Source organism: Fundulus heteroclitus, chromosome 20, assembly GCF_011125445.2.
Source record: "Fundulus heteroclitus isolate FHET01 chromosome 20, MU-UCD_Fhet_4.1, whole genome shotgun sequence".
NCBI lineage: Eukaryota > Metazoa > Chordata > Actinopteri > Cyprinodontiformes > Fundulidae > Fundulus > Fundulus heteroclitus.
The window spans coordinates 12,047,467-12,071,898 of NC_046380.1; the positions used below are offsets into that span (position 1 = coordinate 12,047,467).

General features: G+C 39.9%; 1 protein-coding gene across 3 annotated transcripts in view; it reads right to left on the reverse strand.

The window, feature by feature from the left end:
- Positions 1–24,432, reverse strand: part of arhgef10la (Rho guanine nucleotide exchange factor (GEF) 10-like a) — a 175,486-nt gene that overhangs the window by 89,331 nt on the left and 61,723 nt on the right. For all 3 annotated transcript variants that reach the window (XM_036151338.1, XM_036151337.1, XM_036151339.1), the window contains 4 exons: positions 22,681–22,826; positions 16,719–16,891; positions 13,486–13,601; positions 11,944–12,071 (listed from right to left, as the gene is read on the reverse strand). In XM_036151338.1, the coding sequence (XP_036007231.1) occupies positions 11,944–12,071; positions 13,486–13,601; positions 16,719–16,891; positions 22,681–22,826 (563 nt within the window). The remainder of the gene's footprint in view (positions 1–11,943; positions 12,072–13,485; positions 13,602–16,718; positions 16,892–22,680; positions 22,827–24,432) is intronic.

Genomic DNA, 24,432 nt, shown 5'->3' on the forward strand with positions numbered 1-24,432 from the left:
TTCAAAGAACTACTCCCTGACCACAAAAGCTTAACTCAGGACTGGGAAGAAGGATTTTCCCATAACCCTTACAAATCTCAAAAGCATACAGAGGGTTCATAAGGCAAAGCCATTTTGAATAAATTTAGAGAATGAGAATAATACAATTCCCGCGGTGTCCATATTTACAACAAATACAGGTTATAAACATAAAAGCAGCAACTCAGTCGCTGTATCTTTGGAGAGTGCAAATGATACATAATAGGACAAGGAGCAGATATGGAAGTCAAATTCAATAACATGATATATATTGTCAAGTTAGAAATACATTTTAGCCCCAAACCTTTGGGTATTTTTTTTTTATTTTTTTTTTAGATCGAGGGATTTTGGTTATCTGAAAAAAATATGTTGGAATTCCTCTTGAGAAAAGATTTAACATTTTTAACCGGGCCAAAACATTTTATTTACACAATAAATCCAAGAATTGGGTACAGGTATACCGATTTACAACATTTTAATTCCATTCTGATAATTTAGGAAACAAAGTAAAAAATACCTCAAATGGATGGATCAAGAAACAACCACAAATTGATCAAGATTGAATTAGAGAAATACCTCCTTTGTGGGCAAAAAAATATAAAAAAATATCAAGAGTTGGTTTTGATTACCCAGGCAGTACCACAAAAACCGTTTGGAATGGTGCTGAGTAAAGACAATGTATAACCACAGTGGGGAATCATTCTTGTTTGCCTCCAGGTGTGAATGTGCCGACATGTGGAAATGTGAAAGGAAAAAAAGAAGAGAAAAAATATCAAGCTGTCCCTGGACAAGAAAAGAGGTGGGGGGTGGGAGGCTGGTCAAATCACATTCTACCTCCACAACCCCCAGAAAAGAACAAGATAAAAAGAATAGTTGAAAGGATTTTAGAGGTTTTGTGGTAAAGAACAAAAAAATGTTTATTGTGATTAGCCACACATGTTTTCTGCACTGTGATAAGCAATCACATTTACATGTTTGACTAAGTGCTGTTTTTGCCTTGATTAGCCCTGATTGGTATTAAATGTGAGCACCTTTGACAATTACCTTTATGCAATTACTTGCTGCGCTGTTCGTAATGTGTAAATTGTACTTAGCCTCGCTCTGTTTTAGTGCAAGCAGAATGTTATTCAAACAATGCAGTGCATTGTGGGATGATTTTGGCCTGGCATATCATGTTCAGGGCTACAACCATACATTGGCTCCAAAATAGCCCAAACTCCTACTAACCCAGTGACAAGTGCTGTCCTTGGTGCTGAAATACGCATTGCCTAGCAGTCACTATGGTAGTAAGAATCCCTGCAGGTAGAAACTAATAGCCAGTTTTGTATATTTATTCTGGTAAAGTCAAACGTCAACAATGACAGTTGAAGGTTTGACATGTCTTGGTGATTCTCATATTAATAATAAATAAATAAATAAATATAGAAAATATAATAAAAATCACAAAAACTGTCACAGTTTCCATAGAGAAAGAAATAGCAACTCTCAGTTGTTTTTATACAGATCCAAAAGAGGAAGATAAAGGAAAAAGCTTTGAATCTGAATAATTCAACACAGGCTGTTTACTATACTATTTTACATAATGGCTACTAAATTTAGAAAAATAAAAACAAGCATTCAGACATCCTCTGATCTAATCATTTAGTGGGTAATTCAATATTCCCTCTAAACAACCATAAAAATGGGGTTATTTTTATATTGTCTTCTTTCATTGCCCTTCTTTTGTTTAAATATAAACCTTGAAAACTGAGATTTGCACAGTCCATGTGTCAACAGACTGCAAGAAAGGGTCCACGAATCACCGTTGTTCAGCACACCACCCCAATCCTCAACAATCTTCAGATAATCTGAAAGGCCTCCCTCCAGACCACGCACTTAAGGCCACATTCACATGGAGCAGAATGAGTTACTCGGACAGGAATGTTTTAGCATAAAGATGAACCGCACAAAGCCGGAGGAGCTTTGATACGTGTTGTTATGCCCACCTAATGCCTGTGGGTGGCGCAATAATGGTGCAACGGAAGTAAAGAAAGTCACGTTGCTCGAAGTGTTCTAGGAGGAACAATAAGAATACAACAGTAATCCCCATTGCTGTTGTTGTTTGTGAGGGAGAGCATACGTGTTAAGGGAGAGGTGAGGTCTACGTTGGCTCGCATTTGTAAATAGGACATTTCGTTGCCAGATGTACAGGTAGGGCTATCCAGGCGGAGCGCTGCAGGGGGCAGCTTCAAACTTTCCCACTCTGGGAGCAGGTTTCAAATATTGTCAGTTTCACAGCCACTCTAATTGGATGGGGCCCCTTATCCAAGCAAGCAGTTTGTTGGATACAGCCAAACTCAGCTTCATCTGGACCGGGCCCAAATTGTGTTGAAAAGCAGGGAGGGCTTAAAAATGCTGGGTAGTGGCTGAAAGTCAATGCAATGGAAAAGGGGCTAAGGACAGTAAACTTCTTGCTTTGCATGTGTTTAAGATCAGCCTATCACAACAAAAGAAACTATCTAGTGATGCAATTAAATTGACCTGCTTGGGTTGCTTACAATCAGAGACAAAGGTCAGCTAAATAAATCAAATAAAGGACATGAGAAAGGGGAGCAGCCAGGCGACCTGGGAAAACCGAGTACATTATTCATGTGCAAGATCCCATTAACATAAGCAGGTCACAGAAGCTCACTCTAAAACCAAGACAAGTAAACCATTTGTCCCCAGTGTCCACAAAAAATCTCTCCATGCTTAAAGTTATCTTTCCCATTCTCTATTGACATGTTTTTACATTAAAACAATCTAGTTAATAACCAATGATTAGAAGAAGCTTTGATTTTACAATAACTCCTCTAAACCTAGTATGTATGCAAACCAGATTCTCCAGCCATCTGACTCAAATTTGTGTACATATATAAATGGGTACAAACAAATACTCAGTGTGCTATCAAACACAAATGAATTGTATCACCATAAAACATGCACATCAACAATACAACACATAATTCTAACTGTCGATCCCACCTTTAAAAAACAATTATTTCAACCACATTGCCACATAGGGATTTATTAAACAAATCCTGATTGGCTGAAACATCCTAAAAGCTTGTGTGTTGACCTTAAAGTCCTTGGCTTAATATAAAAACTAAAGCTACTGACCCTTGGGATTATCTGTCATGTTTGATCTCATTTGTCTTTGTCTTGGTTTGTCTTTTACCTCTTAGTAATTTAAGATATTTTGGACAATGTTTCCAAAAATGTAGTTAAGAAACTCCCAATTCACTTTTTGAATAACTAACCATGTGCAAGACCATCCTACCTGCTCTTCCGCTCCTCAGGAGGATTGCGTGAATACAAGTCTCCTTAACACACTCTGGTCTTAGTTCTTTCTTCTGAGGCCTTCCTCTTCTTCTCATAAACTTGTAAGACAGTTTGCTTCCTGTGACTCTCTGCCATTTTGAAAGTGTACAGCGAGAGCAGTGAAGCTACAAAGAATAGCTAACACCACAGCTAACTGGACACATAAACACTAGAAGTGTGCATGCGCAGCAAGAAGAAACTAGCAAGGAAGGAGCACGCACATTGGCATTTGGTGAGCACGGCACAATGATTGTCGTGTGGGACACCAATAAATAAGACAATCCCCCGGAACTTGAAGCCGAAAGAAGATTGTCCGCTATACCCAAATACAGTCTTACAAAGTATTTTCTGCTTACTTTGTTTTAGACGGCACACATCCTACGTTAATGAAGGTCCATCTATGAGCAACACACACTCAATGCTAGAATCAGAATCAGCTGTGTTGTGCTGTGAAAGTGTGAACTAGTTCATGCAGTTCGATTTCCAGGAAAACTCTTACAAAACAGTAATTTAAAAGCAGGAAAAAAATCTATTTTATGCAGTCTTCTTTATGCTTTTGATCTTTGTACAGTTTCTAAAGGCATAGAGCTCTTATAAAAACAAGGCAGTTAGTTGCATGTGATCCTTCCTGTAACTAATGACTGATCAATGCAATATAAACTTTAGTGTGACTTCATGTTTCAAATACATTATCTTCACACAATTTTGGATGCTTTGTGAGCTGGACAAGCTAGACCAAGGGGAAGACAAAAAATGAGTAGAAGAGCCAATGTGATTTTATTAATTTAAAAGGTTCAAATTGTAAGGTAATGGTGCGCTCAGACCGAACCCGATTTGAGCGTCAGGGGCTTCATGCAAAACCTATGGTGGAAGCGTGTCTCGGGGTGTCTAGAGGTCCTTCGGTGCATTTCACACATCTGGCGCAGTGTGGTTTAATGCGTTTTGTGCGATGGGGACAGCGCAATTTGAGATTTCAAGCATCATCTGTCCACATTTTCCTCAGACACACACCTAGAGTGTCTTTGATGTTCTAGATGCTTGTTTGACTTCAGAGTGCACAAGCATCCAAGCTGAAGTGTTGGACGCCTTTTTGACGCTCAAATTGCATTTGGTCTGAATGAAGCACAAGATGGTAGATCAGTTGTTAATTTCTCAATACCGCTTTTGCTTCATGTTAACTTATTTCTGCATCATAAATTAACAATCTTAGCTAAAAAAAACAAAAAAACAAACAAAAAGAAATCCTACCTTACACCCAAATATCATCTTGTGGACAGTAAAGAGCCTGAGTGAGGTTAGTCTACTAGGGTGAGTGACACAGTAAGGATGAATTGTAAGGATCTATGCATGAGTAAAGTTGTGACCCTTGCCTTGGCAGGTCATTCGCAAATAAAAAGCTGTTTTAAGGAAATCTTATGGGACACCTTGTGTACAATCAGTCAGGGGGGGAAAAAATTATAAACAAATATTTTATTTAACTATGAAATTTGAAGTTAATATCTGCTGCTTGCTACAGTATGGTCACCGTATCTGGGTCTTTGGTTGCTCCTGCATATGCACCTAAAGTGGATGTTAATGAACTGCTGTCACGCGTAGGATGATGCCTTTGAGGCAGCAGTCAGGATTCTCTCCACGTACTCGTCTGTTTGCAGTGTGGAGGCTGTGATGTGCTGCCTGACTGCAGAGACTTGCTCACGGGCAGACAGGAGGGGACCGACTCAGTACAGGGGGTCCCTGCTGTGGTGCCACTCTCTCACCAGCAGAGAAAAGCCTCAACACTGCATGAAGGAGTGTGGATGTATGTTTCTTAATGTGTGTTTCACTTTTGCTGAAACATATGCTTGTTTAAATGCATTTGCGTTTGTCAGCAGGAAGCATGTGCAAATATGTGTAACTTGCAAATACATGCTGAAAGCAAAGTAGCGCAAGGCGGAATACTTGTCAGATTAGTAGCAAAATGAATCAGGAGGAAAGACAAAAAAAATCTAACTTTTCTGTGAACGTGTTTATGTGTTGGGGCGTTTGTGTTTGTGAAACAATCTCAGACACAGTCTGGCCACTGCTCTTTCCTGCAATCTGCCACTACTGCACCCTGGGTAGTGTCAAAATGATTTGAGCACCCGCTGTTCCACCTGCCACCCTGTGCCCCAGGGCTCATGCCAGTCCAACCATCCAACACGGAGGCCCAACCTCAATTAGATTACTATCACACAACCACTATTTGCCCCCTTTCCCCAACAGGATATCTATCTCTCTCCTGGCCCTCAAAACCCATGACCATTTCCTTTCATGATTGAAGGACAGGTCTTGCTCTATATAACTTAAATCTTAAACAAAAATCTACAGCTGGCACCTATGCAGGGGTGGAAAATCTCCTTGTCAGTGCAGTTTCCAGCAACATTATCACAAGAGTTCAGCAAATAGGGTGCCTCTTTGAGGGGAATATGGGGTCTCTGTTGTAAGCACGACATCTGACTCCGCCAAACATCTGAGTAAGCAGATTGGCCCCGCAGGCCTAGTGTGACAGCCGATGAGGAAGCCGGGAGATGTGGGAGAACTGATCTGAGCTGCTACTCTGCTCAAAGTGTCACTTTAACTCGGCTTGGCACAGTTTGATTCTCCCTGGCTCTGAAGCATTAGGCCCACTACTCTGACTGCCCCTGCCCTGCCGGCACAAAGCCAAGTCTTTCATGGAGGGGGTCGCTCATCACTTTCACTCTCTTTCTTGCTCTCCTCATTGTGCTTATTCAGTCTCTGCAGGGCTCCGGCTTCTTTATCACAATCTTTCTCTTTCTGTACCCCCCTGCTTGTTTCTTATCCTATTCCCAACAGAAGCCACAAAATTGGATCCATTATAATCTGCCATTTTTTTATTTATTTTTTTGCTATTCCCAGCAGCTCCTGAGCAGCACTCCTAGCTACTCATACGGCCATTGTTGTTGTTGTTCTCTAAGTAGGTGTTCAATCCTTCAGTAATCATGCCACCCACATAAATTCACCTTGACATTTTAAACGTCATGTATGACAGTAAAGCCGCTTGAAGATTCAGTTTGATTGCATGTGTGAAACTGAGATAAACTACAGCAACAATGCAGTTTCTTGGTGTTAAACCAATACCCCTCTTTCACCACCCAACATTAAAAATCTCTAGGCAAAGTACATCTGTGGTTGACTGAAAGATTCCAGCAAGGTGAAATGTATTAAAAAGAAATGGTGAACATGTGTCAGGGTTGCTGTGCCTGCAGGCTTTCAAATCCAAAAGGCATTTCTGTTTTGTTTTTTTTTGTTTTTTTTTTAGTTTGTTTCTTATTGCCTTTTAGTTAATTATGCTCCTTTCAGACTGTGGGTTTAGGCGCTGAGAAAAGTACATTTCATAATTAATGTTACATTAAAATGCAGGGGCTGTAAACAGTGACATGAGGAGAGGTTATTCTGAATATGTAACAAAATGACAGATTTCCTTTTCTGTAAACTATGCCAGTACTTAACTTTTTTTTCCCAGGCATAGTTGTACAATGGAAAAGAAAATGTAATGTAACACTGCTGGTTTACTTGCCCTTTGAAATTTTGCATTTAGCTACATCTGAATCTTTATGTTTGGAGGAACCACTGCATGAGACAACAATATTGTAGTTTACACTAAATTGAGATAGAAATTGCAGTATATAATCATAATATACATTTTACTTGTCTATTTATTGATTCAGTCACAAACCAAAATGTAATAAAACTGAAAAGCTTTGTTTATCCCATGACAAATTTTGATTCTCTGAACATAGAAGCTATAATCTTGCGAAAAGTCAGACAATCAAGCCCTTAAAGACTAATTCTTTAGCTTAAGTGTATGAGCTATTCATGCGTAATCACATTTGATACCTTGCTACCGCCATCTTTGGTAGGCTTGGTGGGGCTTCCTCTCTGACAAGAATGGATCGTTCTCAATAGGGCATTCCTCAAATGACATCAAATTACTAAATTTAGACAAATGCGGCCATCTTTTGGTCATACAAGCAGAATAGCTTGAATAGTTTACTTGTTTGAGTCAAATAGTGAACAGATCTGTCCTGAATATCGCCTCAACAGACAATAATATGGCAACAACAAAACGCCGCTGTTGCTGTAGTATCTGCTGGAGTGACTAGCGAAATGATTATCATGATCATATGAAGGAGTTTTGTTTTTTTTTCATTAATTTTCCAAAACCCTGGAGGATTGCAGAGAAATGTCAGTGTTGCAATACGAGGTTGTAACAGAGAGGACTTTACTGTAGAATCTGACCAAAGACATAAATGTGTTTCTATGTGGTCTCTCCCTCGGAGATAAGGAGCCAACACTTGAACTACCAGACCAGAAACCAGAGACTGCAGCATTCTGGGCAGGTAGGATATGTTTATTTGGCTTTTTCCCAGCGGCTTTAAAACATCCAAAAATCCAATGAGGGGCGTTCATGTGAGCTTCGGCGTTGCATTTAGTCTGCTTATCAGCAACATTGGGCTAAAGTCAGATGTAACAGTGGTGAGTTGGCGGTTGTGGTGTCTTGGGGTTGTTTCTGAACATGGTGTTGCTTTTATGGGCTTCACTTTTTTCCAGTAAGACGCCTTTTTCTGGTTGTCGCACCTCGCAGCAAGAGAGCGGGGCTCAACCTCCCCTTTTCCTGCGACAACTACTTTACAAGCAGTAAAAGTCCTGTTGTGTATTAATACCAGCTAAATACATGCATTTATGATGATTAGAAGCTGCTTGTGGGGGTTTTCTTGGTGGTCTTCTGCTTCTTTTCATGGACCAAGTAGATTGTCTCTCTCATAGTATCTTGTTTGTGTGTGTGTGTGTGTGTGTGTGTGTGTGTGTGTGTGTGTGTGTGTGTGTGTGTGTGTGTGTGTCATTCTTCCTCTTTCAGAAAGCGCTAAAAACAAATATTTGGGTCATCTTTCTTATTATCACACCCAACTGCACAACATAGGGATGGTGTCTTAGACCACCAGGTGTACCACAGGAAACAGAGCAGGTACTTAATATGGCCGTGGTTAGAGTATGGCGACCGTTAACGCGTCTGTGACGTCAGCTGCAAGCCATTTATTGCATAAACTTCATCAGAAGTTCGAGTTAAAGTGTAAATTTAGACTGGGATACCCTCGAGCTGAGAGGTCAGTTAATAAACTGAATAACTGCAAACAATTTTAAAATAACATAGAATACCTAGATATGCATCACGGATTGTAGGCAGTACAAACCATGCAGGGAGGTCAAGTCTTAGTTAAGAGAAAAAGTGAATCCAATAAATAAATCCAAATGGAACATTTTGTGAAGCCATTTTTCTTTTTGTATTTATGCATGTACTGAATTAAAAAAAATACTCAGCTTAGGCAATTTTCCTCTAAAGGCAGATCAAACTGTTCTCATCTTTAATTCACAAAAGGGGTTCCGGTTACTTCATCAACTAAAGTATAGGAGATACCATATGTCAGCCTAGTTTTCTACTGTCCTGCATTCTTTAATGGAAAGCAAGGGAACAGGTTAATAAAAGCTGTCCTTCACAACCTAGAAAGCTAAGATGTGAAACAATCCAAGGAATGAAGCAGTGTTTTTGTCTCATTAATGATTAAAGACCTGATTTGAAAATGTCCACAGACACACTTTCTTTTATGTTTATTCTCTATTCCCTTTTTGTATTCTAACCTTTTCTTAAACAATCAACTATAAGAAGAATAGCATCAAAGAAGAACTGAATTTCCATATTCGGTAAAAGAATAAATAAATTAAAAAAATAAACTACGACAAATGATTATGTTACGACAAACTTTGTTTTTATAGATTTTCATGTGAAATATCCACAGAAAATAGTGTCAACATTTGAAGTAAAACGTTACATGGTTTTCAGTTTGTTTGTCTAAATGAAACTTCAAGAAGTGTGTGCATTTAAACTCAATATTTTGAAAATCATATTCCACTGTATTTACTGCAACAAATCTTTTGAGCAAGGTAACGCATATTTTGCCCAGTCTTTTTTGTAAAATATCTCAAAGTCAGTGACACGGAGAGCCTGTTTGAATGACCCTTTTCAAGTAGTGCCTCAGATTCTTAGCTGGATTGAGGATGAATAGCCATGTTATTTGACATTTTGTAAATGTATATGTCAGTAACTCACTCTGGTTGCATACAAAGTTTTTATGAAAGATTATCCTCCTGGCGTATTAGTTGTTATTTCAGTGTTTCACGCTTTGTTTGTTAGGAAATAAAGCCCTTTGGGTTTATTTCTAATAACAATGGAAGTAGGCTTCTAGCATTTTCACTGTTTTATGTACAAATTGAGGCCATTTCCTGCAACTTAAGCTGTCAATTCACTCTAAATATACAACTTAAGATGCATAAGAAAATATCCAACACCAAGTTCTTCTTAAGGTCAAATGAAATGTTGTTTACTGCTAACAATATGTACAAATACTAGTAGAAAGGTAACACGGCTTAATTTAAGAATCTGATGCGAGCAGTGTACGTTGTTTCATCCAGTGAAAGGCAGCAGTGCCTCGGGTGGCGTTTAGTCCGCCGGAAATAACAAGAAGAAAAAGCTCTGTGCGTGACGTTCGACGCGGGCATGCCAAAGATGTTTTTCTGGGCGCTCCTCCTCAGCTACACGGGTGGTGGTCACCGCCAAAGACGCAACAAAAAATGAAGAGATCGCCCTCTGATCAACGGGTTTCGTGTAGCGCTTGCGTTAATGAAATTCACCCGCGAAAATGTCTCTTTAAAGGTTTTGCGTGCAGCCAGACCTACACCAATAGCACTTAATTTGAACACGTCACAGAACAACCGACCACTGAGAAGCAAGTCATGCCCTAAAATATCGCAAGACGACAGTACTCTGAGATTCCATTGGAAAACAAGCGCGCCCGTGATGTGCGGGCCGAAGAATTTCGATAAATTTGAGGATAATGATCAGGGAAAATAGGAAAGAAATACCCTAAATTTGAAAAACAGTATAGCGGCGCTGAGCCCTTATTCCATCCTCTAGGGAGTACCCTGAACAGGCTAACTTTGTCATTACTTAGCAAGTAACCAATAGCTCAGACCAGCAGGTTGTCCACGCAGAAAGAACAGTCACACAGTGCTGCTAACACCATATTTCACAATGGACATAGTGTGGTCAGGGTGACTTACAGGGTGTATGTAGCTCAAAAAGTTACATTTTGACCTGATCTAAGCAAAACACTTTGTACCACACATTTTTTCTGACCCCTGCATGCCTTGCTGCAAACTACAAATGGGACACCTTCCTTTCTTTTTGTCATTTTACCTTTAAGTCAAGACTCGTGGTGTGCATGACAATTAGTTGTCCTGCTGAAAGATTATCCCACCTGAGCTGTGGATCTCTGCAGCTTCAGAGTTACCATGTGCCACTTAGCTGCTCTCAATATTTCCATGCTTCTCGTTTAACCTGGTCAGCCAGATTGATAATGTGTAAAGCTCTACGTTCTGCACATTGTCAATCTGGGACTGCTCCTGTTGAATCTGTTTGGGGAAAGGAGGGAATTTCAGCAGACCTCTCTAAGCTGATTGGGCAAAGCGACACTTCGTGACCACCTACGAAAGGCTGATTTTAACCAATCACAGCATCCAATTAAAACGTAAGCAGCACTGTCATGAGAGACCACAAGAAGGTAAGCTAGTCTTCTTGCTGTTCTACTATCAAAGAAGAAATTGTGGATTCTCCTGCGCTGCCATGTTTATGTTGGTTTGGCTGTGGGCTCAGCCACTCCGGCTTTCGTCGCAGCGGTATGTCCCACCTTAAACCTCAATACTGCAACGCGATTGGCCCGAACCGTTTTTGGTTCCGACACAAACAGTTGAAACCGGAGCGGTACAAGTTGGATTCTCATGTGTTTGTGAACACACAAATACGGCAAGAATTCATCTTGCAGGCAAGGTTACTTCTCGTTATGTTATAAACTAATCTGACTTTGGATGATGGTCCTGTAGTAATTCAGTATCATAATGGCTATATATTAAGTAAATCAGTCAAGATTACTTAAATTATTTTTCAGAAAACAAATTTATCACAATTTTCCACCATGTTTTATTCTCCACAAAAAAAAAGAGATAGAAAATATTAAAAATTGAAGTAAAACATTGTTATTTAAAAGAAATATATTGTATCCAAATAAGATCTATGGTGCACAGACTAGTATGTACTAAACATCAAAGATGGTCCTGAGAACACATGATTTGTTTGTGCCTAAGCCTTTTCAAACCTGGTAACAGATATTTAGAAAAAAAAAAAATGTCATTTGATTTACATTATATTTGTTCTCTTTTCCCTGAGATTTGATTTAAAATGTGTGCAACATAAATAGACTAAACTGAATGTAATTGTCAAGGCTTTAAATTTAATAGATTTTTTATTTTTATTACAAATTATAATAACCATTCTAGTGTTTAATAGTTTAATTGAGGTGTCTTTTTTAACTAAAATAAAACCGGACTCTGCCGCATTGTTGTTTTTATTCTCATTGTCATAAGCTTTAATTATCAAGCATTCCATCATCTGTACATTTCAATTAGAGCTTTACCTTAATGCCAACATCTACTCACTTGTCTGGCCTGCCGGGTACCTGCAGGCGTAAGCGACACTTGTTAGCACACTGGATTTGTTCTTCTTTGATGCGGATAAGCCTCTGCAGAGCCAGACACCAGTCCTGGGACACAGTGGTGTTCAGGTTCTTTGAAAGAAAAACACACACATTTAAAACCGGCTGATTCCACACTAAGGCACACGTGGGTCACGATGCACACAGCACAATAAGTGATGTGCATAAAGACCAAACGTACACGCAATAAATACTCGCAGTATTCAATTCAGTTTTATTTGTATAGCGCCAGTTCACAACACATGCCATCTCAAGGCACTTTACAAAAGTCAATTCAATCGAATCATTCTGACAGACTGGTCAAAAAGTTTTCTATCTAAGGAAACCCAGGAGATTGCATCAAGTCATTGACTTGCAGCATTCACTCTTCCTGAAAGAGCGTGCAGCCACAGTGGACAGTCATCTGCATTGTTGTTGACATACACAGTAATGAGGTGCATTCTTTTGCTAAACCTGCTGTGCATTTTTTGAACCAGTATTCTTCAGATAATAAACTGTACAATCCTGTTCATTCACTCAAATATAATTCTGAATTTATTTCAGTCCTGACATCCATTTTATAGTATAACCTGGACCCTCAAGTCAAATAGAATGAAATCAATTTTCTGCAGCAAATGAGCTGTGTAGAAGTATTTTGTCTATTTCATTTTTTTTTTCAACAGACAGTATCATAACTAGGTGGAAAGGAATATCAGCCATTAAGTGCCAGGCCAGCATTACTTTCCTGAGGACATTGTGCTCATTAAGTCCAGGGAGGCAAAGGTGCAACCATTAGCCAGCGAGACTCGGGTGATTACTGAATGTGTTCCTGCATGTAGTGCCGTAATTGTGATTCCAGAAGATATTGGGAAGACTACTGATTTGTACACTACAGCAGGATGTCGCCAGTTTCTTTTGTATCAAATGGAACATCTCATTCCCACCCTTGTGGATCTATTGTTGGGGAGAAAGATGCAAGATGTTGTGCTTCTGAAAATTATTAATTTGAAAGCCTTTTTGATATCTTAAAAATTCAACTTCATTTTTAGGTGAAAAGCGGGAAAAAAAGACGTATCCCTTATTCTGTGGAACTCCTTTGCTTCTTTAAGTGTTTGGGTGGTCTTTGTATCTTAGGGGATGTTTTTTTTTTCTTCCTCAGTCATTTTTAGGAAGATTCAGATGTTTTGTAAGGTGGACTTTAGATGGTAAATAGTTTTTCCATAATCCAAACCTCTTAATTTACTTCTCTAGATAAGGGTGTCATAAATAATTTGTAATGCTGAAAGCACTCTTGGCAGAGGTCAAATTAATGCTTCAACATCAGTCTCTCACTGAGTGTTTTTTTTTTTTTTTCTTCTGAGACCAAAAATAGTAGCATACACATTCTGGAACAACCCACCCAATGCACTGATCTGAGTAGTTTTAGCACCTGAGACTTTGCTGTTGGGCTTGTTTTGGTCTTTAAATGTTCTGAGTTTAACTCAAGAGATGTAGGCTTAAGACTTACTTGGTATATCCCCTGAAGTGTGCCCACAAGCAGAGTAACCTCTTCCACGACTGAAAGGTCGTGCTGAAGTTCCTGCAGCTCCTGGTAAAGCCGTGGAGGGCCAAGAAGAGCCTTACCTGGGAGATAGGCAACAAAAAAATTTAATATGAGCAACAGACTATATATGTTGACTTTTGTTAATGAAAATAGTATTTGTGTTTTTCCAAATGTCAAACGTACTTTTTAGAGTTTTAGGTCACCCTACCTCTAAATTTAATCTCGACACATGAGATTAACTAAACCCCTCATTTTTGATAAAGTACCATTATCTAATATTACTTTGAAATAAAATCTGTGTCAAAAGAATGTCTCAAAAATCTGACCCGTAATGCTTGTATATATATGCAAGAAATTATAAATGTCTTTAAAAAATTATTATTGATATTATTATTGTTGCAACATGTAATTGCATATCAGCAGCAACATTAACAGTATTTTTATTTTTACGTAAAAGCACCATAATCCTTAAAAACATGGCAATATTGCTCAAGGTTATCACACCATCTGAATCTCAAAGCAGCCAATTTGTACAATAAATTGGAATGCAAAACATTTAATACGCTACAGCTTCCCTGTCGTGAATGTTTTAAGGAAATCTATGACCATATCGACTTATTTAATTTTGGCTATTCACCAAATCGTTTCATTGGAACCATTGTGAACATTTTCAATTGAAATGATCAAATGTTTTGTCAGAAAAAAAAAAAGCTTTTCTTTGGATGCACAGTAAAATTTTCAAGCTCAAGGTCAACTGGAAAAGGAAGGCAATGTCTCACATAACTAATAGGGGTGCAGGAAGTAAAGTTGCTTTGGTTGAAGCTCTAGTGGGCACCAATAAAAGAGTTTCAGTGCAAAGATGGATCGATCACCATTATTTGTTGAGCTACAGAGGGGGAATTTATGAGTAAAGAAAAAAAAATAGATGGAGAAACTGTTATTTGGGGCTATGATGCCCTTTGCTGGCCAAAGAGAATGCAGGTGTCTCATTAGACGCAAAATTCAGCATCGATTTGAGGTCCGCTGCCTTCAAAGTCCTTCTCTCCTAGTACCAGGAATCAATACCCACGTCTCCTCCTGTCTGCCACCCCCCGTCCCAGCTCCCCTGGTCCACATTTCTTTGGCAGCAAGTTCTGTGAGAGTTGCCTAATTAAATTCTGCAGGTAGATTTTGCTCCAAAGCGGCCCTGCACTGTCTCCCCTGCCACATAATAAAGTAGAAGGAGAGCCGCGCGGGGCGGTGAGTTTAGTGAGGCTTGCTCATCCGGGGGGACCTGCAGCTGTTTTGCTATTCACGTGCATAAACGGAGTGAGAGCAGAGCCATAAGAGGACTAGGGGAGAGGGAAAAGGGAAGGGTGGGCAGGTGTTATTCATCTAAAGAGCTCCAACGTAGCTTTGGGGGTTTAATAGGATCCTTGACACTAGCAGACAGTGACATCTGTCATCTGCACAAGCAAATCAATAGGTGAGACATCTGAATATAAAAGGGGGAGAGCTGTGTGCAGGGAGAACAATAGCAGAACATTGTCTTCTTCAAAGGGATTGCCTGGACCCGTGTGCAGGTTTGCCGAGTCTTCTTGGGCCTGCTGTTGGCAACAGCCCAAGAGGTGAATGTGCTGAGTTGTAATCCAACATAATCCCGTTGGTGAGGCAGGATATGGTTTATACACTAAGACATGACTATCCTCGCTGGCCACAAGGCACCATAATTCACTGGTGTGGAAGGCCCGAGCCCAGAGGGGTCCGTCCTCACACTCATCCACTGTGCCAGTGATGCTAGCTAGTGGCTTTAAAGACAAAGCAGCTTCAATGCTCTTGTCAGAACTCTTGTCTGATCCCCAGCCAAACCCACTGCTACACCGCTGATGGAAAAAAGGAAAAAAAAAAGAAAACAGCATTTCTGACAGCGGGTCATTCAGGAAGCAGGAATGAAAGAGGGTGAGATGGGGGGAAGTCCGTGTGAGAGAATAAACACCGAGCACTACTGGCTCTCAGGTATAAGACATTAACATTGTTTTGCTCTTGCAAAGGAGGATACGGACAAGAACCCAAACAGCAAAATAAAGTCACACAATGATAGAAAGGTTGGAGGGGGAACAAAATGCAGTCCTGTTTGGCGGCATGCTTTTAAAAAAAAATAAAAAGACAGGTATGAGGGGGAGCAGAAGGTGAAATCTGATTTCATTTTAGGTTATGTTGAGCGAGAAAGGCATGCCAATGAGACACTCTGCCGATTGAAATCACATTGTATGTAAATATATTGTACTGCAAACCTGACTGAAGATTTGGCAACAGGTACAAAGGGCGTTCAGAGAGATGGCCAAAAGGGTCAATAAAAGAAAGAGCAAAAACAGAAGGAATCCAGCACCACTGTGGACCATCCAATCCTTTAGAGTTACAGAAAGTTGTTGGAAGCTGTACTGAGAGCTAATCCTAAATGATCCCAAAACCTTGCAGCAAAGCTGTGAGGATATGAGTATAAACTACCTGAACAAAAGGAGGGGGAAAAAAACCTAAATCCAGAGAGAATATAAACCAGCCCTTTAAAAAGTAGGCGCTTGCTGAGCATGACACAAGGAGCACCGAAGAAGGCACCATTAATATTTAAGTCATGAAGCGGCAACTTTACAAAGTGTGCTGCATTACATCCTGATAAGGCTTTGTATCTTCCTTTCCCCATGGCACATTTATCAGGGATCTCAGTCAAGCTTGGTACACACCAGAGTTTCGCGAGAGGTGGTGGGAGAGCTAGTGTTTCAAGCACAGATTCCTATCTGCTGCCACCGGCTCTCTAATTGGTCCTAAAAAGGCAGGGAATAATCTCGACGGATTGATGACTCCTCTCCAAACATGCTTCTGGTCTATCAGAGACTGAGATGAGACAGTGAGGAGGATGCAGCTCGGGGCTCCCCACCCCAGCATCACTCTCCAAGATAAAACACCGCAGACAGACTGGAACAAGTGACCATCATCACTATCCCCCTCACAAACACATCCTCAATCAGAGTGACAAGCAGCATGACTGCGTCTCCACCCCTCCATCTCGTCTCTCCACTTGAGAACAGGAACAGATTAGCCTTGCTGACTCAGAGAAAGAGCCGTAGACTAACAGGCAGTTAAAGTGATGAGATTAACCCGCAGGGTGACACATAGGGGGAAATATTGCGATGGCACAAGTTCACATATTTGTTTTTTACCTGAATTGCAGGCACCACTTGGCCTCTTAGCCCCACTCTGCGGAAACAAGGTGTCTTTGCTTTGAGAGTTCTCTTGGCCAACCTCTACCACTTGCACATGCTGAAGGGGGGCGCTCCACTTCACGGTGTACTTGGGGCCAACGGGAACGAGGCTGCTTATATCAGGAGGTCCTCTGTTGGAGATAATTAAAAACAAATTTTCAAAAGCGAGAAGATTTTGAAAACAATTTCAAACCTATGAGAAAAAAACAATGGCGTGTATTGTCAAGCAGGATACTCAGATAAGTCCATTAAACATTAAATGTGAGGAGAAATACAAGAAATGGCCCTATATAAATATGCAGTAGAAACAAAATAATTAGGTACACTAGAAAAGATACAACACTGTTTTACTCTCTTTCTGACATCAAATTAGACGAAAAATCTCCTGTTTTAGGTCAGTTACAAAACCTAACATGTTTAATTCTATGTGGCGGCTTTGTAAGCTTCCAATAGGTTAATTACCAGCATTTCTGTTAAATGCAGGCACATATTCGGCCCAGGGATGAAATGGTTCTGATTTTAAATAAGTGTATCGGCCCCTGAACAAAAGAAAAAGGCCTTGTGAAGATGCTGGCTAAAGCTGGAAAGAGAGCCTCATTATCCACAGTGTAGCAAGTCCTTCACCAACACAGACTGAAAGGCCCTTAGCTCAGAAGCTTTTACTCCAAAACCAACATAAAAAGCCAGGTCAAAGTTTGCAAATGTGTGCAAGGAAAGCAGCCTTCGTTTTTGGATACAGTGCCTTGCAAAATAATTCAACCCACTTGACATGTTGTGTTGCCGGAATCAGATTGGAATGATTGAGAGTTTGCACCATTTCACTCACAGAACATGCCTACAACTTTGATAAGTTTGATGGGGCGGGGGGTGATGTCAGGAGTAGTAGGTGGAACGAGGATGCACAGGGAGCGTTGGGTCATGTGGCTCGAAGGAGGGGGGCGCGGCACGGACGTAGTGTGCGTCAACCTAATAACAGGTTGACACACACTACTAATTTACTCGCGGACAGGAACTTTAATGACCATTTTATGTCGCTCGCAAACATCAACGCATTTAAAATAAACCAACAATGCTTAGCCTGGCGGTACTCTACAAAGTACTGACTGGGATGGCTCTACAGTCAGTACTTTGTAGAGCCATCTTTTGCTACAATTACAGCTGCAAGGAGCTTCAGATAAGCCTCTATGAGTTTGCCGCATCTTGCCACTGGGATTTTAACCCATTCCCGAAGGCAGAACTGCTTAATGCCCCTTCGTGTTGGACGTTTTTCACTTGTAAACACCGAGGTTCAAGCCTAACCGCAGATTCTTAATTGGATTGAGATTTGAATTTTGAATAGGCCATTCCAGCACATTTATATATCGTCCTTTAAACCACACAAATGTTGCTTTACCACTATGCTTTGGGTCATTGTCATGCTAGAATGTGAGCCTCCATCCCAGTCTGAAATCCCAGGCGGAACTGACTCAGGTTTTTCTCAAGAATATCTCTGCATTTATCACCAACCGTCTTTCCCATGACACAGACCAGTTTCCCAGTCAATGCTACTGAAAAACATCCCCACAGCCTTATTTGGCCACCACCATGTTTCAATGCTCGTACTGGGTTTTCATCAGACAGTGTTCTCCTTGGTGGCAGAAAGATTTAATTCCTGTTTCATCCAGTGGTGGTTCGTTAGGGGCTCTAGGACCCATTTAATGGCTGCAACATCAAAATTGCAGGAAAAAGTTGACATAGTAAACATAAATAAAAAAATTTAAAAAAGTAAATATAATCTGTTCACTCGCAAAATATTTCAAACTTCAGATTTTTCAGCATTCCAATTCTATTTTGAGCTTATTTGAGGTTATTTACAAATGTTTCAACAGTGTATATGTATGTTTTTAAACTTTTGGCTTCCAGGTGTCTTCGTGCTGGTCTCTAATTGGTCACTTCAAGAATCACCTCTGGGTGCAGCTCTCTGTGTCCATGGCCAATCAGCACTTTTGTGTCATTCTTCATCAATTCTAATTCATTTATGAAACATTGTCAATCAAAGTCACACCCCAGGAAGTTTAGACGGCCAGGCACAAATGCCACTGACACATTATGCAAACGGAAGAATCACACTACAACAGCAAAAACACAGTGGACAATGACAACAGAAAAAATTAATTTGGTCATTTATTTTGAGAATAATTTCACAAAGCTTTTGCTTGAGGAAAAAAAAAAAGCAAAACAAAAAAAGCAGATAAATTACTTTGGACGTGACTGACCAGACTTAAAAATCCAGCAGCAAAAAAAGTGACCATGGATGCAGTCACGGTTTTTGGCACGGGCGAACCAGTTAGGCGACCATGGCAGGATTTTTTCCATGACACATAGGGGGAGCACTTAAAAGAAAAGAAATATTATCTGTGACACAAATGCGGTTTTCCATTATCTATCACATGACTGTGTGGGGTACTGGCAAATTGGCACCCCTTGCAGCTGCTGGCAGCCCTGCTTACTGTGAAAAGATGCCACAGCCATGCACATTGCACACAGGCAGACAGGCTGTAGGCTCGTGAGACCAGGGAAAGGCCATGGGGTCTCTGGGCCTCTCAAATGGAATGGGCTGCAGGGGATCCATTCTACAGTGCAATGGTCTAACGGCATTAGTGGGCAAAATTCAGTCACACCCAGGGGTGGGTGGCCATAGGGAGGCTCAGGAGGAGTACGTCAGGGCAACTTCGTGCCCACTTGCCCAAATATGCCTGCAAGTGGCACCGTACAACGTCAGACTAGTTTAATCTGATATTTAGCATTAAGTGGAGATACAAACGGCCCATCATAAATGAAAAAAAACAATTAAGAAAGAAACTGGAGCAAGTGTAAGCAGCAAAGATGCTGGAAACAGAGTGGAGTGGAAAAAATGTGTGCAGGATGCAGCCCGTGTGCAAAATTAACCAACAGTTCAGTGTTTTACAGCTGTTTTTCTAACTGTGGGAGTGCAGCCCTTCACTGGAGGGGCGAAGGTCCGCGTGATTCCAGTCAGCCAGGCCGGAGACAACGCCGGACCGAGCAGCATGTTTACAGCAGGTTCACAAACATTACATGGCCCTTCCCAGACTTAAGTGTTTCAGTTTTGGGTGAGTTCAGAGCACACAGAAAATTAAAGGTTACACCATATGTGTATATATAATTACTCTGATTTAGCAATTAAAATGAATGTCAATTCATACTGGCTGACCAGCAAAAGGAAGACATGTACAAGGGAGCGTCTGTATTCCATGGATAATATTTCAATAAATGTAGGGTACATCCTGTTTTCCTGTTGTGTTTCTACATTAAATATTTCTTTCCAACCCGTGAAAAATACAGATACGTTGAGTAATTCCCTTACTGTGTTTGTGTGTTCTGCGCTTTCCTTATTTAGTATTTCTTTATTGTATTTGTGTTTCTAACACTGCACATTTTACAATGTCCATTATGGTTGTCATGGGTATTAGTAGCTGAGGAGGCCAGGGTCGTGGATTTGATGCAGAGGGACAGAATAATAGCAGCCACAGGGGTGAGGAGGAGGAGGAGGAGGAGACAGATGATGAGGGACAGTAGAAAGAGGAGGAGTAGGAGGAGGGACCACCTAAATAACAGTTTCAGGTACAGATGCAGAGCTGGGGTGGTAATAGGTGTTTGAATTGAATTACATTAAGCCTCTTGAAATCCAAGGATTGCAGTACAAACCAAGGCTTCATGACGTCTCATAGTTAATAGGCTGAAAAGACTGATTAATTTCTGGTCTAACTCGTATTTCAGGATATAGCTTTAATTTTTGTTCCTAAATATTTGCTTTAATATTTTATGATAAGCTGCTTGTTTAGTAAACTTTTATGAACTGAAAATAGATTATATTTCTATCATGTAGTTTTAATAGTTGAAAAAAGTTGCGTTTATACTGCAATTAAAGCACTCATGTAAAAATTATGATTCCACTTGCATCTGTTGTGTGATCGGATGAAATGCCTCTCCAAACTTGGCTCCAGGGCTGACTTTCAACCCAAGCCCACCCCTGGTTACACCTTGATTTTCTAAAAAAATAAAATAAAATGCACATTTCATTCCTAATATCTTTAAAGTCTATAATTCCTACAATTTCTTTTCTGAATTGTGTGAAATGGCTTATAAAAATAAATGTAAAAAAAAATGATTATGAGGTCACGCAGGTGAATTGGTTTAGTCTCAATTTCTGGTTTTGAGTGACAAGAGGAATTTTTCAAAACTGAAGTTGATAAAGTCAAACCTGAGGTCAACCATGTCTCAGCAACAGCTCACTTTTGTTGCTGTTATCAGTATCTTCCAGTCAATACAGGAGCTGATCTCCTGTGATGACATTATTGATGATTTTGCATCAAGGAAGGCAAGAAAGGTCAGGATGTAGCTTTAGTTTGTGTTTTCTGTTTTCAGTGCAATAGGGTAAATTAGATTTTCTCCAGTGAGCTTTGTGTAATTAATCTGTGCTATTTGGAAAATGTATCTACATACATACAGTATATATATATATATATATATATATATATATATATAGTAGGATATATATTTGCCACTTTTTATATATAATGTATATTTAAGTTCAAATATTTTGTTCTGTTTTGTGTAGACATGAGCTATTAAGAAATATGTTTCTCTATCGTTTATATTATTATGTACTGTTATAATAAAACGATGCCTGTTTGTTTCAGTTCTATATAGTTTTTTATGGTGGTGGGTATGGTGGTCTCGCCTGGGCAGTAATTCAATATAGAACCACCATTAAACGGAGGACAACAGAGAGGGGGTCAGAGACCCTAAACATCTGTTTGAATAATGCAATTTTGGGCATCCTGCTGGAACATCAGGTTTTCAGGCTTTCAGGACCTTTTTTTAACCACACAATGCCACATGTGGACCTCCTTTATGCCAGTCTCCAAAAAGGGGACCTTGTCTCGGTCCATATCAAAGTGAGCATCAAGAAGGTCAAATATGACATACAAAACATCAGGTAATAAGTATTCCTGTTAGTATTATGATCTCTTTCTCCAACATTATTTCCTTCCTCTTTTTGATTTTTAGAAGGACATCTCTTCATTCTGTACAGAAATTCTCACCATTGAATGGATGTGCCAAGCAGTGACACTTTGCTGGCAAAGAGGCATTGGATACTCAGTTCAGAATATCGAAAACAAAGAGTTCATGTTTTAGAAATCTGTCACTGACCGTGTTTTGTTTTACAGTGAATATAAACATCTGGTCTTAAATGTATATCGTAACCTTTGTTCCTTTTAAAATAGGATGTTTGGAATGTATTGTTATTTATGTATTCATCACACTAATCACACAGTGTGATCATTTTTGTCAAGTTCTTAGAAGGCACACTTCTTACGAATCTGGATACCTATATTAAAGCGAAACATGAAATGATAATATCCTTCAGGGGCTGCACAAGAGGGTTTCAAGTAACATCCTTGACAGGGACTTCGCTGAAAATAAAAAAAACTTTCCCTGTTTACTACTCTGGAAAGAGAGACGGGAAGAGAGAGATATGATCAATGGTGCTGACAGGGAAGATAAATTGGAAATAAACCAAAAACGTTTTATGTCAGTAATCTGGGACTCCTCAAGATGTTGTTAGGGATTCTACCATTTGTTTAAAGCTGATAAAGCTCCTGCAACTTCAGATAGTGCTCAAAAGCCCTTGCAGTGTTTTCTCTTTACTGTAGTTTGCCAAATTATCTTTGCAAACCTCAGGCATCACATGGAAGCTCTGTGTAATCAAATATTTATTTCTACAAAACATGTGCTCTCCTAGGCTCAACTTTAAAATTGTACATGTCATTTTGTAGTCAATCAAAGATTGGGCTCACATTAGGTAAGTATTCCTGAATGCATGAGTGATTGAAATTGTTTGATAGCAGAGACTTACTTGACATTTATGTTGGCACAGATGAGCACATCATCAAAGAGGAAGACCTTTCTCTCCTTTGACTTCAGGACCTGTCCCCGCTCGCCGTACACAGTCTCAATAAGTGTCTCACAAAGGACAAGCGACCTCTGCTCCGAGTTCAGTTGCTAGAAGGGACACAGCAATCAGATCAAAGGCAGAGGAGACAGTATCACAAAGCTCCCCCTCTAGAGCACAGTGCCTGAAGGACAGAAAAGTCAAAAGAAACGATTTCTCATCTGGGATTAGAAACACAGTCATTGTGCTGAAGGTCAGGGAATGTGCATTTATGTATATACACACACACATGTCTATACCACCATTCATTTAGTTAACTACATTGAAAAAGATTGCACCTGTCCTTTCATAGGCTTTCCTATTGCATATTTGCACAGTGGTTAGGGAGGAACCTAAGGGAAATATTTGAGTATATTTGAGCTTTTGCATTTTCCCGAAATGCTTGTAATTTTCTAAACAAATGCTTCCGAAAAACCCTTTTGATCCCTTTTTAATTTTGTTTATGGCTTTTAATTCACCTAAGTACAAAGTAAAAAAAAAAATGGAGTGGCTTACAAGCACTGGGACACACAATCCTTTCTGCCATAACAGAGCTACAACAAAGACATAAATGCAGGCACTGTTTGTTCCATGAAAACATTTACTCATACGGTACATTCACTCACAAATACTCTATGACAGATGCAAGTATTGTAAACTGTGTTGGCCCCTGCTGTTTTCTTAAGTGATCCATATGTTAAACAAAGAAAAAGAGCACCTGTTTGTTGAATCCCTTTAGACCAACTTTGTTGTGACTGCCTAATTCAGTTTTTACTTAAATCATGGACGTTGTTAGGTCTAGTTTAGAGGCGGTGAAGTTATAAAAGCCATTCATACGCCTCAACTCAGAAGTCTCTCTGTTCTTGGTTGCTGATTGGGTAAGTTGCGTCACGCCACTTCTTGATTTCACTGTTGCACTTGGTAGATATGTTTGGTGTTTCAGATTCTCAAATGTATCTTGTTTCATTTTACTGTGACACCTCTGACCTTTCTAACACATAAGCATGTTAAAATGTTCTGTTGCTGGACTTGACGTTTGGGCACCTTGTGTTTCACGTGTTCTTTCTCTGCATGGTAAGGCGGTTGCTAGCTTAGCATTAGCTTCAGCACTACTGTGGCTAATCATTCAGTCTTCTGTGTTTTCTTCATCTTTGTCTAAATAGCCTCCTCTTTTCTACAAAGGCAGGATATCCATAGATCGCAGCCCACAGGTCAGCACCATTTCCCCAACTCAGTGACACACCCGCCAAGAAGCCGGCTCTGGTAATTTCAGCTCCACATTTAGAAATGGCATTAGAGATACCTGCAGCCATAGTCAGATGTTTGTCATGTGCCAGAACGGGTGACATTTGAAACTGCTACCTAAGGATAAGCATGTAAACAGTAAGATTGCCATTCACCATGGCGATAACGACACCCGGTTGCTCCAATCAGAGGTCACTACAAATAAACTTGTATTGCTTTGCCTAAGACTGAAGAGTCCTTCAAAAATAAACTTCTTAGTCAATCACCTAATCTGGATGGCATTAACTTGGCCTCTGGTAATAAAGTTTAAAACATTGGTGTTACTTTTGACCAACACATGTATATTAAATCCCATATTAAACAGGTGTCAAGGGTTTCCTTTTTTCACCTCTGGAATATTGCCAAAAGTATAAATATTTTGTTCAGGAGTGA